At 43.6% G+C, this 20,807-nt stretch overlaps 1 protein-coding gene across 1 annotated transcript in view; it reads left to right on the top strand.

Moving 5' to 3' along the window:
* Window positions 1-20,340, top strand: part of MEDAG (mesenteric estrogen dependent adipogenesis) — a 33,462-nt gene extending 13,122 nt beyond the window's left edge. The window contains 5 exon segments of the mRNA XM_084617896.1: window positions 7,320-7,432; window positions 11,344-11,462; window positions 14,702-14,976; window positions 14,978-14,985; window positions 17,894-20,340. Of these exon segments, the coding sequence (XP_084474022.1) occupies window positions 7,320-7,432; window positions 11,344-11,462; window positions 14,702-14,976; window positions 14,978-14,985; window positions 17,894-17,967 (589 nt within the window). The 3' untranslated portion in view covers window positions 17,968-20,340.
* Window positions 20,341-20,807: the final 467 nt, after the last annotated feature.

Genomic DNA, 20,807 nt, shown 5'->3' on the forward strand with positions numbered 1-20,807 from the left:
ACACTTCTTAGCCTTAACAGTTAGTCCTGCCTCGCTTATGCGCTCAAGGACTTTTTGTAGATGTTCCAGGTGGTCTGCCCAGGAATCCGAAAATATGGCCACGTCGTCAAGCTAGGCGACTGCATATTCTCCTAATCCCGCTAGGAGACCATCTACAAGTCTTTGGAAAGTGGCGGGTGCATTTCGCAGCCCGAAAGGGAGTACATTAAATTCATACAGCCCGAGATGTGTGATGAAGGCTGACCTTTCCTTGGCAGATTCATCTAGCGGTACCTGCCAGTACCCCTTGGTTAAGTCCAAGGTAGAGATGAACTGGGCCCGTCCCAGTTTCTCTAATAGTTCATCTGTGCGTGGCATTGGATAGTTGTCTGGGCGAGTTACAGCATTTAGCTTACGGTAGTCCACGCAAAAATGTATTTCCCCATCTGGTTTGGGAACTAGAACCACTGGAGATGCCCATGCACTTTCAGAGGGGCGGATTACACCCATCTGTAACATATCCTGGATCTCCCGTTCTATAGCAGTTTTAGCTTGAGGAGACACCCGGTAAGGTTGGACCCTAATTGGGTAAGCATTACCTGTGTCAATGGAGTGGTATGACCGTTCAGTCAGTCCTGGGGTGGCTGAGAACGTTGGCGCGTAGCTAGTGCACAGCTCCTGGATCTGCTGTCGCTGCATACGCCCAAGGGTCATGGAGAGGTTCACCTCTTCCACACCACCAGCACATTTCCCTTCGTAGTAGACACCTTCAGGCCACTCAGCGTCGTCTCCTCCCTGGGCTTTAAACTGACAAACCTTTAATTCTCTGGAATAAAAGGGCTTTAGAGAATTAATATGGTACACCTTAGGCTTTCGGTTGGAGGTGGGGAATGCTATGAGATAATTAACAGCTCCCAGGCGCTCCTGGACCATGAATGGCCCTTCCCACGATGCTTCCATTTTATGGGCCTGGAGCGCCTTTAAGACCATGACCTGGTCTCCTACTTTGAAGGAACGCTCTCTGGCATGTTTATCATACCAGGCTTTTTGCTCTTTTTGAGCATCCTGTAAGTTTTCTCTAGCAAGGGCTAAAGAGGTTTGGAGGGTGTTTTGTAGGTTGGTTACAAAGTCCAGAATGTTAGTTCCTGGAGAAGGTGTAAATCCCTCCCATTGCTGCTTCACCAACTGCAATGGCCCCTTAACCTCACAGCCATATACAAGTTCAAATGGGGAAAACCCTAAACTGGGATGTGGTACAGCTCTGTAGGCAAAGAGCAACTGCTGCAATACTAGGTCCCAATCATTGGAGTGCTCATTTACGAATTTACGTATCATGGCCCCCAAAGTTCCATTAAACTTCTCCACCATGCCATTTGTTTGATGGTGGTAAGGAGTGGCAACCAAGTGATTTACCCCATGAGCTTCCCAAAGGTTTTTCATAGTTCCTGCCAGGAAATTAGTCCCTGCATCTGTGAGGATGTCGGAGAGCCAACCTACCCTGGCAAAAATGTCTGCTAGTGCCTGGCACACACTTTTAGCCCTGGTGTTGCTTAGAGCTACTGCTTCCGGCCATCGGGTGGCAAAATCCATGAAAGTCAGTATGTACTGCTTTCCTCTGGGAGTCTTTTTCGGAAAAGGACCCAGAATATCCACAGCTACTCGCTGAAATGGAACTTCAATGATGGGGAGTGGCTGGAGAGGGGCTTTGACCTGGTCTTGGGGTTTTCCCACTCTTTGGCACACCTCACAAGACCGGACATAGGTAGAAACATCCTTGCCCATTCCCTCCCAGTGGAATGACCCCCCCAAACGGTCTTTGGTCCTGTTCACCCCAGCATGGCCACTAGGGTGATCGTGGGCTAAGCTCAAGAGCTTGGCCCGGTATTTAGTTGGAACTACCAACTGTCTCTGAGGATGCCAGTCTTCCTGGTGTCCACCAGAAAGAGTTTCCTTGTATAAAAGTCCTCTTTCTATAACAAACCTGGATCGATTAGAAGAGCTGAGAGGCGGTGGGTTGCTCCGTGCCGCCGTCCAAGCTCTCTGGAGGCTTTCATCTGCTTCCTGTTCGGTCTGGAACTGTTCCCTTGATGCTGGAGACATCAGTCCCTCATTGGATTGGGGACATAGGCTTGGTCCCTCTGGAAGCGATATAAGGGATGGAGCTGTTTCTGTTGACTGTGAACCGCTCTCCGCTGGTGCACTATGTTGGGATTCAGGCTCCGGCTGAGCCTCTTGTGTAGAGTTATCAGCTGTTGCCAGTTCAGGTTCGGTGGGGCCCTCTGGTGTTGAGGTTGCAAGTACTGGATTCAGTGCTGGCACGGGGTCTGGTGTTGGTTGTTTGGCTGGTTCCGGTTCTGGGACTGGTTCCGTCTGGGTCTCTGGGACTGGATCCACTACTGCTGTTGCAGACATTGGCCTGGGGTCCGGGTCCATCACCTCTGACTGGGTCCTGATAGAAGTTTCTGGAACAGAGCTAGGCCTCACGGCTTGTTTAGCCTGGCTGCGGGTGACCGTTCCCACCCTCTTGGCCTGCTTCACATGATTGGCCAAGTCTTCCCCCAACAGCATGGGGATGGGATAATCATCATAGACTGCAAAAGTCCACATTCCTGACCAGCCCTTATACTGGACAGGCAACTTGGCTGTAGGCAAATCGAAAGAGTTGGACTTGAAGGGTTGAATCGTCACTTGGATCTCTGGGTTGATTAAATTGGGGTCCACTAAGGAAGCATGGATAGCTGACACTTGTGCTCCGGTGTCCCTCCACGCGGTGACCTTCTTCCCTCCCACACTCACAGTTTCCCTCCGCTCCAAGGGTATCTGGGAGGTATCTGGGCCTGTGGACCTCTGGTGTGATTCCGGTGCAATGAACTGTAATCTGTTGGGGTTCTTGGGGCAGTTGGCCTTTACATGCCCCAGCTCGTTACATTTAAAACATCGTCCAGCTGACGGGTCACTGGGGCGAGGTGGGTTGCTGGAGAACGGGGTGGTGGGACGATAAGGGGTCTGGAGGGTTCTTTGGGAGGTAGGTGGGGCTTTGGGCGGCCCCCGGTAATAGGGTGTGGTCTGGGGTGGTCCCTTCTGGTCTCCGCTCCAACTGCGACCAGTTTTCTTCTTCTCTGCCACCTCCACCCATCTGGCTCCAATCTCTCCTGCCTCAATTACAGTTTTGGGTTTCCCATCTAGGATGTATCTTTCTATTTCCTCAGGAACACCCTCTAAGAATTGTTCCATTTGCATTAGGAAGGGCAAATTTTCTGGAGATTCAACACTTGCTCCTGATATCCAGGCATCCCAATGTTTCACAATGTGGTAGGCATGTCGGGTAAATGACATGTCTGGTTTCCACCTTAGGGCTCTGAACCTCCAACGAGACTGCTCGGGTGTTATCCCCATTCTGACTCTCGCCTTGGATTTAAACAGTTCATACTTGTTCATGTGTTCTTTAGGCATTTCAGCTGCCACCTCAGCCAAGGGTCCACTGAGCTGCGGCCTCAGCTCTACCATGTATTGGTCAGTAGAGATGTTGTACCCAAGGCAGGCCCTTTCGAAGTTTTCTAGGAAGGCCTCAGTATCATCGCCTGCCTTGTAGGTGGGGAACTTTCTGGGATGGGAAGTGGTACTTGGAGAAGGATTACTAGGGTTTGTTGGGATATTCTGCTGAGCCTTTATCTTCTCCATCTCCTCCATGTACTTCCTCTCTTTTTCTTTCTCCTCCAATTCTTTGTCCCTTGCTTCCATAGCTCTCCTGTGAGCAGCCGCTTGGTGTTGTTCTGCTTCTCTCGCTGCCTCCCTTTCTTGTTCCTTCTTCAGCCGCATGAGTTCTATCTGTCTTTCATGTTCCCTTTGTCTTTCCTCAGCCTGAAATTTGGCTAATTCGAGCTGTAGTCGAGCCGCGGATTTTGCCATTCTAACCTCTCTGTTTATTTCTAAACCTCGGGTGTAAAGGTAGTTAAAAACAAACAAAACTTGGCTGTAAAATTTTGCTGTGCTGGAATAGAATACCTATTCTCTGATAGTGATTGTCAGCCTACAGAAAAAGACAATTCCCTTGTCTCTGCTCTGGGCCCAAATTAAAGCAAAAAACCTCCAACTACTTGGAAACCTGCTTACCCAGCCCAAAGAAAAAGCAAATGGGTAGAACACACACCCCCTATTTACTTTTAGGAAGAAAAGAAAAAAAAACTCTGGGTTGGAAGACTGTGAATTTCCCTGCAGGAGTTAAGTACCCTGCCTCCAGGCAAAGAAAACCTGCAATTCACAAAGATAATCCCCTTTTGTCTCTGCTTGGCCACAGTTTCAGCTTTCAGTTTCAGCTGCTTTCTGGACTTCCTTTCCAAAGGAAAAAAAAAATTTCCTTTTTAAAATCTGTATTTCTAGTTCAAAAAATCTCAACTGGATCTCAAAATGATTTCAGGTTAATCCCACCACTGTGCCACCATGTCAAGGTTCCTCCCCCACTCTGAACTCTAGGGTACAGATGTGGGGACCTGCATGAAAAAACCTCCTAAGCTTATCTTTACCAGCTTAGGTCAAAACTTCCCCAAGGTACAAAATATTCCACCCGTTGTCCTTGGACTGGCCGCTACCACCACCAAACTAATACTGGTTACTGCGGAAGAGCTGTTTGGACGCGTCTTTCCCCCAAAAATACTTCCCAAAACCCTGCACCCCACTTCCTGGACAAGGTTTGGTAAAAAGCCTCACCAATTTGCCTAGGTGACTACAGACCCAGACCCTTGGATCTTAAGAACAATGAACAATCCTCCCAACACTTGCACCCCCCCTTTCCTGGGAAATGTTGGATAAAAAGCCTCACCAATTTGCATAGGTGACCACAGACCCAAACCCTTGGATCTGAGAACAATGAAAAAGCATTCAGTTTTTTACAAGAAGACATTTAATAAAAAATAGAAGTAAATAGAAATAAAGAAATCCCCCCTGTAAAATCAGGATGGTAGATATCTTACAGGGTAATTAGATTCAAAAACATAGAGAACCCCTCTAGGCAAAACCTTAAGTTACAAAAAAGATACCCAGACAGAAATAGTTATTCTATTCAGCACAATTCTTTTCTCAGCCATTTAAAGAAATCATAATCTAACACATACCTAGCTAGATTACTTACTAAAAGTTCTAAGACTCCATTCCTGGTCTATCCCCGGCAAAGACCCAGCATACAGACAGACACAGACCCTTTGTTTCTCTCCCTCCTCCCAGCTTTTGAAAGTATCTTGTCTCCTCATTGGTCATTTTGGTCAGGTGCCAGCGAGGTTACCTTTAGCTTTTTAACCCTTTACAGGTGAGAGGAGCTTTCCCCTGGCCAGGAGGGATTTCAAAGGGGTTTACCCTTCCCTTTATATTTATGACAGAGGCACACAGCAAGCAGTAATAAAAATGGGAATATTGGTTTCACTGAGATCTAACCAAGTCAGTAAACTGCGCCAGCGCGCTTTTAAACTCTAAATGCACATTCTGCCACCATTCTGCACTTGCTCAGCCTATAGTTGAACAGCTCCTGATGACTGTCCAGGGTATGGCTTCATGAGCCATGGCATTAAGGGGTAGGCTGGGTCCCCAAGGATAACTATAGGCATTTCAACATCCCCAACAGTTATTTTCTGGTCTGGAAAGTAAGTCCCTTGCTGCAGCTGTTTGTACAGACCAGAGTTTCTGAAGATGTGAGTGTCATGTACCTTTCCTGGCCATCCCACATTGATGTTGGTGAAACGTCCCTTGTGATCCACCAGTGCTTTCAACACCATTGCAAACTACCCCTTTCGGTTTATGTACTGACTGCCTTGGTGAACTGGTCCTAAGATAGGGATATGGGTTCCATCTATGGCCCCACCACAGTTAGGGAATCCCATTGCAGCAAAGCCATCCACTATGACCTGCACATTTCCTAGGGTCACTACCCTTGATATCAGCAGATCTTTGATTGCGTTGGCTACTTGCATCAGAGCAGCCCCCACAGTAGATTTGCCCACTCCAGATTGATTCCTGACTGACCCGGTAGCTGTCTGGCGTTGCAAGCTTCCACAGGGCTATTGCCACTCACTTGTGAACTGTGAGGGCTGCTCTCATCTTGGTATTCTTGCGCTTCAGGACAGGGGAAAGCAAGTCACAAAGTTCCATGAAAGTGCCCTTACGCATGCTAAAGTTTCACAGCCATTGGGAATCATCCCAGACCCGCAGCACTGTGCGCTTCCACCAGTCTGTGCTTGTTTCCTGGGTTCCAGGATGGCCAAATTGCCGGGGCCTGTGCTTTGAGAGAAGTCTGTGTCTATGTCTTCATCGCTCTCGTCACCATGCTGCCGTTGCCTTCTTGCCTGCTTTTGCAGGTTCTGGTTCTGCATATACTGCATGATAATGCGCAAGGGGTTTACAATGCTCATAACTTCCGCGGTGATCTGAGCGGGCTCCATGCTTGCCATGGTATGGCGTCTGCAGGAGAGCAGAGTTGCAGGGAAAGCAGTGGTTGGATGACCAGTTTTGCAGTCCTACTGCACTGTCTGCTGCCAGGACACAACAGCTGAGCGGGCTGCACACTTGCTGTGGGATGGCGAGACAAGAGCAGCCAAGCAGAGTTGCAGTAGGAGCGGCCCTGCAAGACCACTAGGAGAGCAGAGTGCCAACAGAAGTGGTGGATGATGACGGTCATAAAGAGGACCTGCGAGGTGGATTCATAGCATCAGGAGAGCCGAGTGGCAGTGGATGACGATGATGGTTAGCAGTCCCACTGTACCGTCTGCTGAAAGCAGTATGGCGCTCACACGGAAAAAAGGCGTGAAACAATTGTCTGCCATTGCTTTCACAGAGGGAGGGGCGACTGACAACATGTACCCAAAACCACCCGTGACAATGTTTTTGCCCCATCAGGCATTGGGAGCTTAACCCAGAATTCCAATGGGCGGTGGAGACTGTGGGAACTCTGGGATAGCTACCTACAGTGCAACGCTCCAAAAGTCGATGCTAGCCTTGGTACTGTGGACGCATTCCGCCGACTTAATGCGCTTAGTGCATTAGTGTGGGGACACACACAATCGGCTGTATAAAATTGCTTTCTAAAAAATTGACTTCTATAAATTTGACCTAATTTTGTAGTGTAGACATACCCTTAGATGCCTAGCTTTAGCCACTAGAGTTTGAAAATGTTGGTCTACATCCTCAATGAACTAACTGAATCTTGTTCAAGCCCTGCATTTCTCCATGGTTTTATGTGAAAGGAAACTTGAATAGTAGAAATCAAATTAGATTTTTTTAAAATAAAATTATGCTTAATAAGAATGTACTCTACAAAGAGAGTAGCTGCTAATGTTGTAATTGATTTTTAACAGGGATGTAGAACTCACCAGCCATCAGGATTATAAAGACTTCCGAGAAACTATACTAAGCAGACCACTAGTATTCTTCACAAATGTCAGAACAAACTATTATTATTCCTCAAAAGGTATGTATGTTATATAGTTCCTTTTCATTATTCGTGTTTAGACTCGCTTGATTAAAAATAAAGGGTGAGACAGATCCTCCAGTTGGTGTAGATTGGCATAAGATCTGGCCCATTGTGTTGTTCTTTTGGGATACAGTGACAGCTTCCATTCTAATACCATTTTCAATTGCTTATAATTTTCAGTTGGGCTAAAATGTTTTACACCCTTTTTACAAGGCATTGTTTCCCAGAAAATCCACAAAATATGCAGCAGTATTTAATTTTGACAGTTTGGGTTTTAATACTTTTACCCCCTATGGTAGTGGGTTAGAATTGTGCGCCACTATGCGTGCACAGAATTCATGCCACCCCACAGATTTCTTTGCTTCCCCACAACAAAAATTACTTTCCAACAGGGAAGTAAAGGGAAGCTGCAAGAGTGGTCATGCACCTTTCCCAGAAGCCTGTGTGCATTGTTTTAGGCTCCCACGGTAGCTAGTGGAGAGGTAAATCACCGTGTTGGGGGAGGATTTGGGGACATCCATGGGCGTAGTTTGGAAGGCAGAGGGGGCATTGCCCCCCAGACAGAGGCAGGACATGGGGGGGGTCACATGCCACTGTCCCCCACCCAAATTCTGAAAGTGCCAAACTGCCCAGGGCTTGCTCTGCTCAGCCTGCCAGGAGCGCGTGTCGGGGGCTCCATAATTCCCATGCTGCGCCTCTTTTCCCCCCCACCCCCATCCTCCATATCCCCTGGCACACTTCCGGCTCGTTCAGCGCTTCTCCCCACAATCTGGGCCCGGGCAGGAAGCGGAGGACATGGGACAGGGCAGTTTCTCTCCTCCCTGGTGAGGGAGGGTGGGCACTCTGGCTCGCTGATTGCAGCTGGATACAACCCCCTGGGTCCTAGTGCCAGTCATCTTCCCCTCCTACGTATGTGCCCTGTGTGACCATTGTCCTGTTTTAGGTACAAGGGTGAGTGCCTCTGGTGGGGGAAATGGGGTAAGGGGGTGGGAGAGGGCCAGGTGAAGAGAAGGGATGGGGCAGGGGACAATGGGGAGAGGAAGGGGGAGGGGATGAGGTAGAGGGCAGCTGCTGTACTTCTTGGAAGTGTCAGATCAACAGCCTTCCTCAAGGCTCAGTTCTTTCACCGATGCTGTTCAACGTGTACATCAACAACCTGCCAGCTACACTCTCGTGCAAGTTTATCTCTGCCAATGACATCTGCGGCCGCTCCCAAACTCAGGAATTGACACGGCTTTGAATGATGATATGAAGCTCATGGCAGACTATTGTAGTCGACAGTGCCTGCAGCCGAGCTTTTCCAAGGCCATTTCTAGTGTATTTCATCTGCACAATTCAAGCACAAGCCACGAGTTAAATGTGTTCCTCAGTGGCCAACACCTTCAGCATGAGCCAAACCCGGTTTACCTTTGTGTGACATTGGATAGGTCACTAACATACCGCAACCATTTGAGGAAGATGGCAGCCAAAGTCTGTGCTCTGAGCAGGTTGTTCTGAAAATTGGCTAGCTCAACCTGGGGTGTGAGCACCTGGATGCTTAAAACATCAGCCCTTGCCCTCTGCTATTCAACAGCAGAGTACTGTGCTCCTGTCTGGTATCACTCGTCTCACATGAGGCTTAACAAAGCATATTGTTGCCAGGACTTTATGGGCTAATCCGTTGCCACAGCTACCAATACTTGGTAATTTAGCACCGCCCCGTATTCACTGCGAGAAGGTCTCTGTCATGCTGCTGGCCAAGATCTGTGAGAATAGCAACCTGCCTTTGTAATCTGACTTCTTCAACCACCTGCCTCCTGGCCTGTCTTCTAGATGTCCTTTATGGTGATTTATGCCACTGCAGGACAAGACTGTGGAATCTGCTTGGCACAACGTGTGGTCGGTGACAGCAGTCATTAATCACTCTCTCGTCACTGACCCAACCACTTGTCCACCAGGTTTTGACTGGCCAAGGCACCTGTGGTCATCTCTGAACCGGTTTCGAACAGGACAGGGCAACTGTGTGGACAATCTCTTTAAATGAGATTTTTCTAATGATCTACAATGCAGCTGCGGTCAACTTCAGACTGTCACATATCCTTGATGGGTGCCCACTGACTGACTTCGACAGTGGGGCACGTTGTGCATACGCATAGAGGGAAGTGGGGGAGGAAGGGGCATGGGATGGGGAAGAGAAGTGGATAGAGGAATGGAGGGGGGGCGCAGGGGAAGCCGGAGCCTGGCATGTGGCATCCCCTCGGTGGCAGCCGCTGGGGCTCCCCTGTTAAGCAGGTCCATCCCCTGCACTGGCAGCCTAGGTACCACTCGAGGTAGGGGGAAGGGAGCCAGTGAGTCAAAGGATCTTGCGTCACCCCCATACCCCAAGATAGCCATCAAACTATGCCTATGGGGATGCCCCAGCTGGTGGCTCCTATCAGCGCTGGGCTCAACTGCTAGTCCTGGCTGGGTTGGAGGCGGCGGAAGGGGGTCTTCCTCTTTCTCTGCACAGAGCAGTTGGGGCTGGGTCAGACCCACCCCCAGAAATCTCCCCCCATCTGCAGGAAGCTCCTCATCCCTCTCCCCACCGTTTTCCTGCACCTTCAATCTTCAGCTGTAGGGATAGGGGTCACTGTATGGGGAGCTGCTCCCCCATGCATCCAGACATCCCCCCACCCCGCCCGCCCCAAGAAGCCTCACCTCCTGCACCCAGAAGCTCCCCATGAGCCCCTCAGATCTGCCCCCCACCACCCCGCCGAAGCTGGACTCCCCCACTGAGCTGCCCACACCCAGATTGCCTCTCACACCACACCTGGATCCCCAGCACACTTGGACCCTGCTGGGCTGACCTTGCCTGCCCACACCTGGTGCACTTGGCATAGAGGGGCAGGGCCCTGGGGTGCTTCTGGGGCAGGGTTGGGTACAACCTCACCTCCTAGTATGTGTGTGGGGTGGAGGCAGGGTGATTTCCCACCTCTGTGCAGCCAGTGACCTGTGCTCCCCACTGCCATGTTGGAGCCTTCACTTTTATTTACTGACCAATAAAATTTTCAGAATTTTTAATATTTTGGCATGTAATTCCCTCAGGAGTAGTTATTATATAGGTGTGGATCCAATGGCAGCATGGCTCCCTAAAGAGCGGTGCAGACGTACATATATCAGGGTCATCGGAGAGGATCAAATCCGTTACCTTTGACACCAAAACCACAGGCTTCTAACATGGAGCTAAAGGAGTTCTCCAGTATCTGCTCCAAATAGCTGTTCAGGCTTTACCAGTTGCTGGGGCTTGCTACTACAGGGAGATGTGATCACACCATTTATCCAGTTGTTTTATGTGCATTAACAGACCTATGTGGGGATTCTTGCACAAGGCCTGCCTGAACTGTATTAGAAGAAAATTCAGCCAGTAATATTTGGGATATGGGTAGAGAATGGTCTAAATCAGTGGTTCTCAACCAGGGATACTCCTGGGGGTATGTAGAGGTCTTCCAGGGGCTACATCAACTCATTTAAATATTTGCCTAGTTTTACAACAGGCTACATAGTTTTACAACAGGCTACATAAAAAGTACTAGCGAAGTCAGTACAAACTAAAATTTCATACAATGACTTGTTTATACTGCTCTATATACTATACGCTGAAAGGTAAGTACAATATTCATATTCTAATTTATAATTATATGGTAAAGATTAGAAAGTCAGCAATTTTTCAGTAATAGCGTGGCTGTGACACTTCACTATTTTAGGTCTGATTTTTGTAAGCCAGTAGCTTTTAAGTGAGGTGAAACGTGAGGTATGCAGACAAGTCGGACCCTTGAAAGGGGTACAATAGTCTGGAAAGGTTGAGAGCCACTGGTCTAAAGACTTCAGTGCATGTTAATGAATATTGCTGATGTCAGATGTAGGAATTAGTGACATTTTAACTGTATCAGTTTCAGAAAAAACGTACGCATTTATCGTGAACACACGACATCCTAAGATAAGAAGACAGATAGAGCATGGAATGAACACAATAATATCCTCAGTGTTCGGAGAAAGTTACAAACTGCGGGTGAGTCCTGGATATGTGCTGTTAATAAGATACTCAAAGCTGTTTGTACTTAACATTAACTTTCCTTTTGGCTTGTGTGAGGCACAAACCAAAATGGTTTCTGGAGGAAACTTGCAAATAAACAGATGTTCTTTAGTTGCCAAACTCAAAGTTCTGTGTTTTAGAGTGGTTTTTTTGTTTTGTTTTACATTCCTAGCAAGTAAGTGTCAAATTTTGCCCTCATTTATTTTTAATCTGATGAAGTTAAAAGCATTCAATGGATCCTATTGAGCAGAGGACATAAAATGTTGTTGTTGTTGTGAGAGTACCCAAAAGGGTAACCAAATTCGTTCCTGCAAATGAAACTAATCTGTAAAATACTGTGAACCATAACAACATTATACCAGTCTATTTTAATGTTGTACATAATGTGCATTGTAAGAGACCATTCAAGATGATGTGGCCAGTTATCACCTCCACAGTCATAGGACAAGAAAGGGGTGGTTAGTGGGTTACAGCTTGTTGTAATAAACCACAAATCCAGTATCTTATTACCACTGATTGTGATAGCATCTCTGCAGTCATAGCACAAAAAAGGGGAGGTTAGTGGATTACAGACTAACGGGCCATTTTACCTTGAATGGGCTCTTATAACTTGTGTTAACGAATTATGCTAAACAATCTGTTCCACCTTGTATTTAGCGGTGACTCTCTTGAGTACCTTTTCCAAACACAGAGGAACAGCTCTGTGTAGCTCAGAAGCTTGCCTCTTTCATCAACAGAAGGTGGTCCAATAAAAGATATTACCTCACCCATCTTGCCTCTCTGATATCCTGGGACCAACATGGCTACAACAACACTGCAAACAATATGTGAGCATTTAGAATCATAGAATCATAGGTAGCCTACTCCATTTAGTACTATATTTCAGCTACATCATGATCTTTTGTAAAGCGTGGATTACCAGATCTGCAGATGAAGCTGGTTGTGTTAGGCATTTCCATCCCCACCAGGCCCCCTCCATCCCAAAAAAGGAATACGGTCTGACTAAAAGTAGGTGGAAACATAAAGTAGCACTAGTCCATTACAGTGTAACAGAAAAAGATGACTCAAAGGAATACAATTTGTGTAAATTAAATGTCAACTTTGGAATTCAACTTAGTTGGAATTATTTATGTCTTTCACCTCCAGATGTGTAGTCACTAAAGCCCAGATCCTAAGGTATGTACATGCCTAATGGATTTTATTTAAATGTACTTCACTTTGCAGATGGCCCTGGGAGAGATTTTCAGATCTGCACTTCAGAAACACATGATCAATTAGCTAATTGCTAATAAAGGGAGTTAAGTGCCTAAATTCTTTTGAGGATCTGGGCCTAGCTAACTATATATCAGGTTACATGTTTCTTCATATCTGTAAGAAAAATCAGAGATGCAAAATTATTATAGGGGGTGTTATGTGGATTGCAACAGTCTCAAGAGGACTTAGAGGTCATAAAGCAATAAATGAATTACATTGAAACCTGACTGTAGCATTTTCATCTGAGACTTGTTGAATGTTACTCCAGTATTGCTTAACGTTCTGTAAAGGAAATCAGTATTCATTTTGTTCAGACCAACATTCTGAATTTTCAAAAGGAAAAAAGCATATCTAATGATGAATGAACTGAAAAGTATATATCTTTTTAAAACTTCCTCTGGGATGAAAACATTGGCATCGTGTTCAACTAAGTGTTTTATACCATCATGTGTGAGCAGCACTTCACAAAGCAAATTGTGTATGTAAAATGTGTGATGCTAGGTCATGCATATCTGATACTTAGGCTAGGTTTACATTAAAAAAAGATTTGTTGCTATAGTTACAACGGCAAACTCCTCTATGAAAGATGCAGTTTATACTGGCAAAAAAATGCTTTTGCCAGTGCAACTTAGACTGGCTTGGCAAACTAAATAACCTATCCTGGCAAAACACTTTTGTGCTGGTATAACTGTATCTACACTAGGGCTTTTGCCAGTATAGAAATGTCACAAAAAAATCCCATACCCAACCAGCGTTGCTGTACTGGTAAAAGTTTCTAATGTAGACCTGGCCTTAGACATTATTCCTAGAATTGCAGAAATATGTGCTCTGCATGCATGAATAAATTATGTGTACAAATGACTATTTAGATGTCTAATAGCCATTTGTGCATGTCATTTTTGCAGTTGCCTGTACAATCACTGTAATTGCATGTGCAAGTTTTTCATGCACACATCTGTATATGCAATTCAGAAAATGTAGGCTCTGATAATTAGGTTTGCACTCAAATATACTTTTGATAATGCTGTCCCTTGGTAGGAAGACAATTAATATCCTTTCAGGCAAGAGAACTTCTAAGAAGTATATTTTGTGCTGTGAAGCCAGAATGAGGCACTAGGATATAGTCTATCCCCCAAAATAGGATTAGCTATTTTATTAGCAATTAGCTAGTTGATCCTGTGTTTCTGAAGTGCAGATCTGAAAATCTCTCCCATGGCCATCTGCACCATGAAGTACATATTTATAAACGGGTAAGATCTGGTTGGTAGTAGGCAGTCTTCATGTTCTACAGAAGTCTGCTAAAATGTGTGGTTTCAGCACATTTTTTACTGAGAAGACCATGGTATAGTCATGAGCATGGAATTTGAGCTTTAACTTGAATTTTTTTGCTGCTGTAAGATTAGACGCTTGTCAGACTAATGTAGTTTTCACCCTTCACTCTTGTCTTCGTGGCGCAAAAAATCTAGGACAAGTGAAGTTTGTCAGGTTAATGTTTTAAGGATGAGGAAATTCTGACAATACAGATATAGGCCATCTCTAGGGGCAAAAAGGAACTATAATCATAGGAGTTCAGTATTCAAATATCTCTTCGTGCAACTCCCTTGCCCATTATATTAAGTTTATTTGAAAGCATCACTGCACCTGCTAGTATCGCTAGGGTCACTGCTTTAACACTCTTTCTGCACCGTTGCTGTGTCCCCCTCTCGCCCCAATCACAAGGAAAGCAAGGGGAAAGTGAGTCAAATGTCAAAGCAGTGACGCTAGTGATAGACAGCTGTGTGGTATAGGGGATTAGAATGCTGCAGGGTCTCCATATCTGCAACTGCAGATTCAAATTCTATGGGTAAGTTTTGGGTTTTTTAAATAGGATGTCACATCTAAAGTATAAGTTGTAAGCTCTTTGCGGCAGAGATCATGCCTTACGTGGTTTTAAACATTTAATTTTTTTTTTTTCCCTCCAGTTTGATTTCCAAGAAGTTGTCAAGAGTTTTTTCCCTCCAGGAAGCCATTTAGTTACCGGAGAAGACTTGAGCTTTTCCTATGAGTTCAAATCTGATGCCCTGTTTGATTTCTTCTATTGGTTTGGGATCAGCAAAAACACAGTTGCAGTGACTGGGAAAGTTTTGAATTTGTCCAATACCAGTCCGGAAAAGAAGGAAATAATCACTATGTTTCTAGAAAAAATGAGTGAACCTTATGTCCGTTTGAACAGTTTTTCAGACAGAAAATTCAGTGTTCCCTCGAGGTAGGTTGATATCATACAAGACAAAATCCTACTGTTACTGCTTTTTAATATACTGTAACTCAACCCCAATTATTTGAACTCTGATTATCTAAAATCAGGATTATACAAAATTCAGAAATGTCCCCTGAAACAAATTCTGGATGTCTGCAATTCCATTTTTTAAACCAGCAATTTCAAATGTCTCCTACATCATTTCAATAATTAGTGTGTACCTTCAGTTAAAGGTGAAGCTGTGCAGTGAGCAATGTAAAACCAACATCATTTAGCATATCTTTGTGACATAGAGAATGATTTTGTTATATACAACACAGGGCTTTGAAAAACCAAGCTCAGGTAATATTTACTCTTAACACTTTTCCTGCTCTAACCCATGCACGTATCATTAAAATCACTTGTATCACAGCCATAATTAGAGTGCAAGTTCTTTGGCAGAGAGGAGGGAAATCATGGCATGATTTATTTGGGCTGCAAAGGAATTTGCACATTTTTTGGTGTTGCATAAATAATTCTGTAAATCCAATAATCAAATGCCCCATAACCAATTGTCAACTAGTTTGTAAAAAAATATTTCATTGTTATAAGACTAAATTTGTAAAAATGTTCACCCAAGTTGAGTGCATACAGTAGGTAATTGTCCATGCTATTGGCAGGTTCTTTGTGTCTCCTCTGCAATCTTTTCAAAATGTCCTGCTTTTTTACAGGATGGCATGACTTGTGCACACATACCTGCAACCCACAATGTCAGCTGTAGACAGCTGAAATAAAACTTTGTTTTGGTTAATTACAGAAACTGGAGCTGTCTATGAGCTTTAATAGTGCTTTCCTGTGTTTTTTGTAGGTTTATTATGATTAAGATTTTTAAAACATGATATTTAAGAATACTTTGTGGTTTTTTAAAAGAAAAATAGAAATGGATGGGAGTTTCTGCTTTAGGTTATTTTGAGGGACTGGCTGTCCCCATCTCCTCTCCTCTTGCTTCCTTTATCTCCTCCACCTTTTTTCTTTTTTGTCTTGTACCTCCTTTTCCTCTCATCTGTTCCATACTACTTTTCCCAATTTCATCTTTCCCTCCTCTTCTCTTCCCTTTCTTTATACTCTTCTCAGCCTCCCCCACTTTTCTTTAAAAAGAAGCTCTTTAACTCTTGACACATTAGAACTATAACCACTGTATCAAAAACCAACAGGAGGATAAGGAAAAGGAGATGGGAGAGAAGCAAGAAACACCTCCACTTTTTTGCCAATTTGTAACTAACACAGTGACAAACTAATGCTCCTGCTCATAATGCACAAATAAAACTAAGCCCCCATCTTTCTGGATTGTCCAGTGCTTTAGCCTTGGCTACATCCCAACTATGCTAAACCTTCTAACCTTGTTGTAAATGTGTCCTGAGCTTGGTTACAGCTGAAAAGTGAACAGGGCCTAAAGTCTCCTCTGCATTATCCCCACAGCACAGTTAAAACATATTCCATTTTGTGGCATGCGTGGGAACTTAACCATACCCCTAAACTGTACTAAGTCAAAGGCCCCATCTATGACAGAGAAACAGTTTTGACAGTTATAATTAAATTCTTTAGCCTATTGACTTGTCTTTTCGAATATATTTTGGAGCTTGGTCTGTGAATATTGTGCTGAACTATGTTCTAATCAGGCTAAAATTATTCTATCTAGAGAATTTAGCCTAATTCCCTCCACAGTTTTTGAATCTGGCTAGAACATGGCCCAGATATAGCCACGCAGTTCAGCCTGATCTATTAGAATGTGGGCTGAGATTCAACAGAGCTTAACAACCATTGTCAAACTTGTGTGGTTTTTGGTTTTTTTTTTGAGGACCTCTGGATATTCCCACTTGTGGGATCTGGCACCTCTGGCACTGAACTACCTTGAAAAGCTGCATGCTCTTGTATATAGAGTAGGGTGACTGCGTCACCATCACACAGGAACACTTGTGGAATCCCCAACAGACATGGCTTTTCAAGGCAGTTCTGCAGCTCAGCAAAAGTGGTGTCAAATCCCACAAGCTGTGAATACCAGAGGCTACTCTTGAAGAACAATTACTGGTAAGTTTCAGAGTAACAGCCGTGTTAGTCTGTATTCGCAAAAAGAAAAGGAGTACTTGTGGCACCTTAGAGACTAACCAGTTTATTAGAGCATAAGCTTTCGTGAGCTACAGCTCACTTCCTCAGATGCATATCGTGGAAACTGCAGCAGGCTTTATATATACACAGAGAATATGAAACAATACCTACTCCCACCCCACTGTCCTGCTGGTAATAGCTTATCTAAAGTGATCATCAGGTGGGCCATTTCTAGCACAAATCCAGGTTTTCTTGTTTTCAGGTTTTCACAAAACCTGGATTTGTGCTAGAAATGGCCCACCTGATGATCACTTTAGATAAGCTATTACCAGCAGGACAGTGGGGTGGGAGTAGGTATTGTTTCATATTCTCTGTGTATATATAAAGCCTGCTGCAGTTTCCACGATATGCATCTGAGGAAGTGAGCTGTAGCTCACGAAAGCTTATGCTCTAATAAACTGGTTAGTCTCTAAGGTGCCACAAGTACTCCTTTTCTTTTTGCGAATTACTGGTAAGCAACCTTTCTTTATAGAGGAGATGAGGCTTTAAATATGTGAAATACTACTAATTGTCCAGCAAAGGCTTTTTATCCCAAGAAGGGAAAATTTTTCCCCTTCTCTTAACTTTCAGTGGGAGTTGGGTGTCTAGCTGCCCTGTGTGCTTCTGAAAATCTCCCTTAATCTCCTTTTTGGTGCTCTAGAGCACTCAGCTTCTTTACTCTTCAAACTTGTAACTAAATCACTTCTTGCTCATGCTTTGGTGGTGAGCCTTACTGGTTTGTTTATTTCTTAGTAGGCTTGTTGTAAACCATGCTCTTCTTACTATTTTTCAGATTCGGTAGATGCTTTTAACTGCAGTCTGACACCACAACCATCTTTAACAAATCCTCCTGTGAGAATATGTTGAACTCCACGAGTTCAAGAATCAGAAGGAAGACCAAAACTATTCATGAAATTGGTATACAAATCATAAGACTTTCAACTGAGAATGCAAATGCACATCAACGCATTGCAGGAGCGAGAAGTTTGAGAAGGGAGGAGTGAGGGAACTCTTCGTTGTTTGTGTCTTCTAGGATACCAGGAGGGGATTCTGCTCTATTCTTTACTCTTCCATCCCCCAGCATGATCCTCTTTCTTTTGAAAAGGGCATCTCCATGGGAAGCAGAGTTGTCAGTGGGTATTGTGTGGCTCCTCCTTTCCTCTTTCCATAACACCAAGTCTGTTTGCTTACTACTGCAACACACACTGAGTACAGAACTCTTCTGTGATTGCTACTTCGCTTGCTTTGCCTAAACCCGGATGACGAGGTGATTAGCATGGTTCTCCTGAAGACTTGGCAATGTGAGAATAGGTCTCAAATTGTTGGTTAGGAAACTTATCACAGTGTTCCAATAAAGATCCAAGTTCGGCCCTGTCATCGCTGGCTGTGGAATCATATTTAAACACCTTTTTGCTGCAATTTCTGAACTTTCTTACAATGCTGGCCAAACTATGTTAAGCCAAACAATCTTCATTAAAAAATGTTTAAAACTGTTCTTTGATCCCTGTCCACACAAGTAAGCCTAGCAGGGTTACAAACTAGTTTTACTGCAATCTGTTTTGATCTATGTTTAAGTGTATTTTTAAACATGTTTCTGAGGCTGGTCAAGACTTGAGGACTGACCAGGCTGTTGTGAATCTAGAAGCTGGGTATAGTATCAAAGATTGTTTTCCCAGTCCTGGGAACCTGAGGTCCAACTGTTGATCTAGAAATTTGAGGGTGGGGGAATAGAATCTTGTGGTTAAGGCAGAGGACAGGGAATCAGAAGATCAAAATTCTGTTCCCACCTCAGCCACATGCTGCTTAAGCTCTCTGTGCTTCTATTTCCAAAAATATGTAAAATGGGAATAACATTTAATCTCTCTCTCAGGAGTGTTGAAGCTTCACTGATGTTTGTAAAACCCTTTCAGAGCCTCCCGTGGGAAGTGCTAAATGAGTCCAATGTTGCTATACTTGTACTTTTTTTTAAAGTGGTCTGGGTATGCTGCTATCTCACTTGGAGATGACTGAAATTTGACACTACAAGTTATGCCTTGAAGCAAGTACACTATCTTCTGGTACAGTAAACCAGTTAGTAAAAATCCTAAACTTGAATATTGTTACTTAAATCACAGTGTGTTTTGTTACTTAAAATGTTTTCCACTTATTGCTGTTCTTTTACAGGTAAAAAAATTTCAGTATAAAACCCATCAGTAGTAATAAATCTCTTTCCAAAGGAGGCTTTAAGACAAAACAAGGCTGTACATTCACTTTAGCTCTCATAGTTTGAGATTTATTTTTTTTATTATCTGTAATTTGTTAGTTTGATGTCTTCATTTATCTTGTGTGTTTTACTGGTAATATTTAAAGTGTCAGATGGGTCATGACTTTAAAAGCTTTTTAAAATCAGCCACTGTTAACAATGGTTGAGCCATACATCATCTCCCCCATTGAATGATTGATCATGGAAGAACTTCTTAAGAAACAGCTGCATACAGTACACATGGCTCCTGAGATTAAAATGACTGACATTCTTGATGACTTGGTGGAAGACTAAATTTCAGAGTATTTTGTAGACACTTCCAGATATTGGTGAGAATCCACATTGCCATAGACACTGGGAGCACCCTGGTAATTACGTTATGAATCAAAGAAAGACTTATGATAGCTGAGAACTTGTCTCTCTGCCACAAAATTCTTTCTTTCCAGGATACCTGTAAAGCAGGCCTTGGAAACTGTATTAATAGCAATCTTACATCTTGCAAAGTTTAGACTGAATAACAATATGAAAAATGGGATTCTGAATTTTAATAAGTTTTCAATTATGCAATTTGACATGGTGACAGCTGGCCCTGGTGACTAATTTTTTTCTATATGTATGGTGTCTGAATAAAACTGACTTTAGTAATAAACCTAATATACCATATCCTTTATAATCAACATTGTCATGAAGTTCTGTATTTTACTGCTGGCCTTCGTGTAATTTTATTAAGCTCATGCATACTGTACAGTAGTCTTTTTATTCTGTTTGAAGCTGTCTATTACTGTATATACTTGCCCAAATACCTTCATCTTGCTTGTTCAGAAAAATATTCTATGTGGAGTGGAATAATACTCACATTGTTAGAATACAGCATTAAATGTTGCTGGACTTCTCATATAAAGGGACTAGTCAACAAATTTTAAATATCTTTTAAACTAATTTTAGACATTTTCTACTATTGTATATGACACAAATATTTTGTACATTTTTTGTACTTCTGTTTAAAATGTTATTTCCAGTTCTAAAGATTTGTTTTTAATGTATGATTCTACCTTTGTAGGCATGTGCCAAAATTAGGGCTTTCAAGTGATTAAAAAAAATTAATCGCACTGTTTAAATAAATGGTATTCTATTGTTCAATATTTTTGACGTTTTCTACATTTTCAAAGATTTTGAATTACAACACGCATACAGTGCTCACTCTATATTTTTTATTACAATAACTTGCACTGTAAAAAAACAAAATATTTTTCAATTCACCCAATACAAGCTGTTAGGATATAGATATTCAGGTCTGTTTGCAAAGGCCTATACTTTAAGAATTTAGGTGTATTTTTACCACTTAACTAGTTATGAAAGAAAGAAAGAATCACAGTTTGCCTGTTTGTAGGGCCTTTTCTCACTGTGACCATCTGAGGCCCTGTTCTTAAGCTAAGGCCTTTGGCTAAGCAGTGGGAGCAGCCAT

The sequence above is a fragment of the Lepidochelys olivacea genome, assembly GCF_965140295.1.
Source record: "Lepidochelys olivacea isolate rLepOli2 genome assembly, chromosome: 1".
Taxonomy (NCBI): domain Eukaryota; kingdom Metazoa; phylum Chordata; order Testudines; family Cheloniidae; genus Lepidochelys; species Lepidochelys olivacea.